At 31.3% G+C, this 4,127-nt stretch overlaps 2 protein-coding genes across 2 annotated transcripts in view; both read right to left on the bottom strand.

The window, feature by feature from the left end:
* On the bottom strand, positions 509–2,577 carry LOC107634966 ((+)-neomenthol dehydrogenase). Its single transcript, XM_016338304.2, has 5 exons — positions 2,464–2,577; positions 2,099–2,348; positions 1,709–1,750; positions 1,445–1,618; positions 509–1,108 (listed from the first exon to the last, which is right to left on the bottom strand). Exons 1-5 carry the CDS (start codon positions 2,481–2,483, stop codon positions 731–733), a joined length of 864 nt encoding a protein of 287 aa, XP_016193790.1. The 5' UTR covers positions 2,484–2,577; the 3' UTR covers positions 509–730.
* Positions 2,875–4,127, bottom strand: part of LOC107637074 ((+)-neomenthol dehydrogenase) — a 2,534-nt gene continuing 1,281 nt past the window's right edge. The window contains exons 2-4 of the mRNA XM_016340526.1: positions 3,538–3,787; positions 3,148–3,189; positions 2,875–3,057 (exon numbers count right to left, since the gene is read on the bottom strand). Of these exons, the coding sequence (XP_016196012.1) occupies positions 2,875–3,057; positions 3,148–3,189; positions 3,538–3,787 (475 nt within the window). The remainder of the gene's footprint in view (positions 3,058–3,147; positions 3,190–3,537; positions 3,788–4,127) is intronic.

Genomic DNA, 4,127 nt, shown 5'->3' with positions numbered 1-4,127 from the left:
CTCTTGTTTTATTATTTTATTAATTTTTTTACTTTAAAAAATTTTTGTCCTGTTTTATTATATTGATTTTGAATAATTTAAAATCTATAATTCTTAATAGATTTTTTTATTATATTTTCTTCATTTACGAGCAAATAATTAAACAAATTTAAAGCAAGTTATTGAAAAACAAAATACACTGCAAATTATGTTATTTATGATTTGAAAAGAAAGTTTCAACAATACTTATTAAAATTGTACCAACTTTACATTTTTGAATTATGAGTAGTAAGAGAGAAACCACTGCATTTGTAAATGACATAGTTGAGGGGTCTTCTCTGAAACCACTTTTATATGTCTGCTTAATCAATTCATCTTCCTTTTGCTAATCTCATACTCCTTTTCATCTCTCAACCACTCACTCTCTTTCTTCTGATCTCCTGCTATGTTTTACCAACTACACTCACATGCAGTTGTCTTCATGTAAAGTTGATATTTGAGAATTGTTAGATGATTTGACAAGTTTGACTAACTCATTATCTAATGATTTTCAACTATCAACTTCACATAAAAATAACTGTACATAAGTCTTTACCTGAAAATATTGTCACCATCTTCATCAAATCATGCACCAACTACTAACAAAAATAATAATGATTAAAGAAAATAATAAATCAACCACATGATACTTTAAACTTGGTAAATTGAATCCTAAATGACCAAATTATCCTCATTTTATAAATAAAATGATTCAAAAACTTGACAACTCTTTTCTAATAAAGAAAAGGCCAGAAGGTGAGCCATCAGGTAGAAGTGCTAATCTCACAACACTTGCAGCACCTTCAGTAGCAGAAAGAGTACCAGTGTTTCTGGTTATGTCTGTTTTGCAAGGACCAGGGCACACACAATTGATGCCCAGGTTTTGGTGCTTCTTTGCCATGAATCTTGTATAAGAATTCATTGCTGCTCTTGAGACCCTATAGGCACTCATGTTAATTGGCCAGCCTTTGATTTCTAGTATGCCTTCTTTGAAGTCTTTGAGGAACTCCTTGAGCACCTCATCTATTTTCTCTTCTCTAAGGTTTTCAGCATCACCAAGCACCTCCTTAGCCCATTTGTTTGATATGTTCTGTGATGCCACATAAAACAATTTTGCCAATTTTGAGAATGTGATGTAGATACTGAAATAATGAAAGAGTAGTATTAGGTAGCTAACTTTTTTCAGCATCAATCATACAACTTTTTTTTAATTATTTTGTTTATCTTAAGACCTTAAATCATAAATTTTTAACTCTAAATTCTAAATTATAAATCTAAATACTAAAGTTGGTTAATGTTGACTAACTAAAAGTTAGTATATAATGCAGTAAGTTCAATATGATGCATAATTGCATTTTCCCATAGGCAACATCATGTTAAATTGAATAAAAATTCGAAGAGATTTGATGATCTTGAATTATTGTACCTTTATCAACCCTGCTTCAGAGGAAACATTAACAACCCTTGGTGAATTTGATAACTGAAGTAGTGGAAGAAATGCCTCAGTTGTTTTCTTGGCACCATAGTAGTTTGTCAATATACACTTTTCAGCCATCTCATAAGTTTGTGTTAGTTCCTCCCATTTAAATCTTGGTTCATCCTGCATCCATATTATAAGAATCTCAGATCTTTTCGAGAGGATTATGAGTCGCATCTCACAAGAAAAAAGGTAGATAAATTATTCACTGACCTTTTCATATGGATTGACACCACTGATTCCTGCATTATTCACCTGCAAAAGAATATGAAGCAAATAGATTACTCTAGAGGACCAGCAGTTTTTAGTAATTTTGGTCATCATTTGGCCAACACAAATACTAAATTGTCTTCAACAAATAAATTTTATAAATTTATGTGTACAAATTTTAAAAAATATACATGCAAATGAATTCTGGTAAATATAAATACAAATTATATATATATATTTTTTGTGCAAACATACTGACTAAGTACTAACCCAAAATGAATCATGTACTATTTTCGTATAAAACTAACAAAAAAGGCTTTTCTAAGTATCATTTCTTTTTCATTTTTCATAAGTCCTAAATCATAAACCCTAAACTGCAACCACTATGCTTACCAAGATATCAAGTCTCGGGAACTGTGTCTTAACAAACTCCGCTAATGATGCAATGCTAGCATGGTCAGTGACATCAAGTTGGTGAAGAACCACAAGCTTATCAGAGACACCACACTCTTTGAGCTTCTCAATGGCTTCAATTCCCTTACTCTCATCTCTTGCAGTGAGCACCACCTTGATTCCATTTGAGGCTAACTCTTTGACTGTCTCAAATCCTATCCCTTTATTTGACCCTGTAACAACAGCATATCTAACAGCACAAAGCCACAAACAATCACACAAAATATAAACACTATGCTGATATACACAAGAAAAGGAAATTTCGAATATTTGCATGAAAAAGTCCAAAGCGATGCTGCAGTTACCTTAGATTTGCCTCTGCCATAGATGCAGAAACAGAGTCAAAAGAATGAAGGGGTTATGGGTAGGCGTAGTTTTATCAAAATAATTGGCATCATTATCATATTATTAATAGTAAGACAAGTGCAGGATTGGAAACCATAGAAAAAAGTTTTTAAAAAATAATTATTATTTTTGGATAAGAAAGTAATGATTTTAAATTAAAAAATATTTTAAAAACTAACTTAAGACCTTAAATCATAAATTTTTAACTCTAAATTCTAAATTATAAATCTAAATACTAAAGTTGGTTAATGTTGACTAACTAAAAGTTAGTATATAATGCAGTAAGTTCAATATGATGCATAATTGCATTTTCCCATAGGCAACATCATGTTAAATTGAATAAAAATTCGAAGAGATTTGATGATCTTGAATTATTGTACCTTTATCAACCCTGCTTCAGAGGAAACATTAACAACCCTTGGTGAATTTGATAACTGAAGTAGTGGAAGAAATGCCTCAGTTGTTTTCTTGGCACCATAGTAGTTTGTCAATATACACTTTTCAGCCATCTCATAAGTTTGTGTTAGTTCCTCCCATTTAAATCTTGGTTCATCCTGCATCCATATTATAAGAATCTCAGATCTTTTCGAGAGGATTATGAGTCGCATCTCACAAGAAAAAAGGTAGATAAATTATTCACTGACCTTTTCATATGGATTGACACCACTGATTCCTGCATTATTCACCTGCAAAAGAATATGAAGCAAATAGATTACTCTAGAGGACCAGCAGTTTTTAGTAATTTTGGTCATCATTTGGCCAACACAAATACTAAATTGTCTTCAACAAATAAATTTTATAAATTTATGTGTACAAATTTTAAAAAATATACATGCAAATGAATTCTGGTAAATATAAATACAAATTATATATATATATTTTTTGTGCAAACATACTGACTAAGTACTAACCCAAAATGAATCATGTACTATTTTCGTATAAAACTAACAAAAAAGGCTTTTCTAAGTATCATTTCTTTTTCATTTTTCATAAGTCCTAAATCATAAACCCTAAACTGCAACCACTATGCTTACCAAGATATCAAGTCTCGGGAACTGTGTCTTAACAAACTCCGCTAATGATGCAATGCTAGCATGGTCAGTGACATCAAGTTGGTGAAGAACCACAAGCTTATCAGAGACACCACACTCTTTGAGCTTCTCAATGGCTTCAATTCCCTTACTCTCATCTCTTGCAGTGAGCACCACCTTGATTCCATTTGAGGCTAACTCTTTGACTGTCTCAAATCCTATCCCTTTATTTGACCCTGTAACAACAGCATATCTAACAGCACAAAGCCACAAACAATCACACAAAATATATGCTGATAGCTGATATACACAAGAAAAGGAAATTTCGAATATTTGCATGAAAAAGTCCAAAGCGATGCTGCAGTTACCTTAGATTTGCATAGATGCAGGATGCAGAAACAGAGTCAAAAGAATGAAGGGGTTATGGGTAGGCGTAGTTTTATCAAAATAATTGGCATCATTATCATATTATTAATAGTAAGACAAGTGCAGGATTGGAAACCATAGAAAAAAGTTTTTAAAAAATAATTATTATTTTTGGATAAGAAAGTAATGATTTTAAATTAAAAAATATTTTAAAAACTAAAATAGTA

The sequence above is a fragment of the Arachis ipaensis genome, chromosome B04, assembly GCF_000816755.2.
Source record: "Arachis ipaensis cultivar K30076 chromosome B04, Araip1.1, whole genome shotgun sequence".
Lineage (NCBI taxonomy): Eukaryota > Viridiplantae > Streptophyta > Magnoliopsida > Fabales > Fabaceae > Arachis > Arachis ipaensis.
Note: the sequence above shows the minus strand (reverse complement) of the source record. Positions and strands in the feature narration are given on the sequence as shown.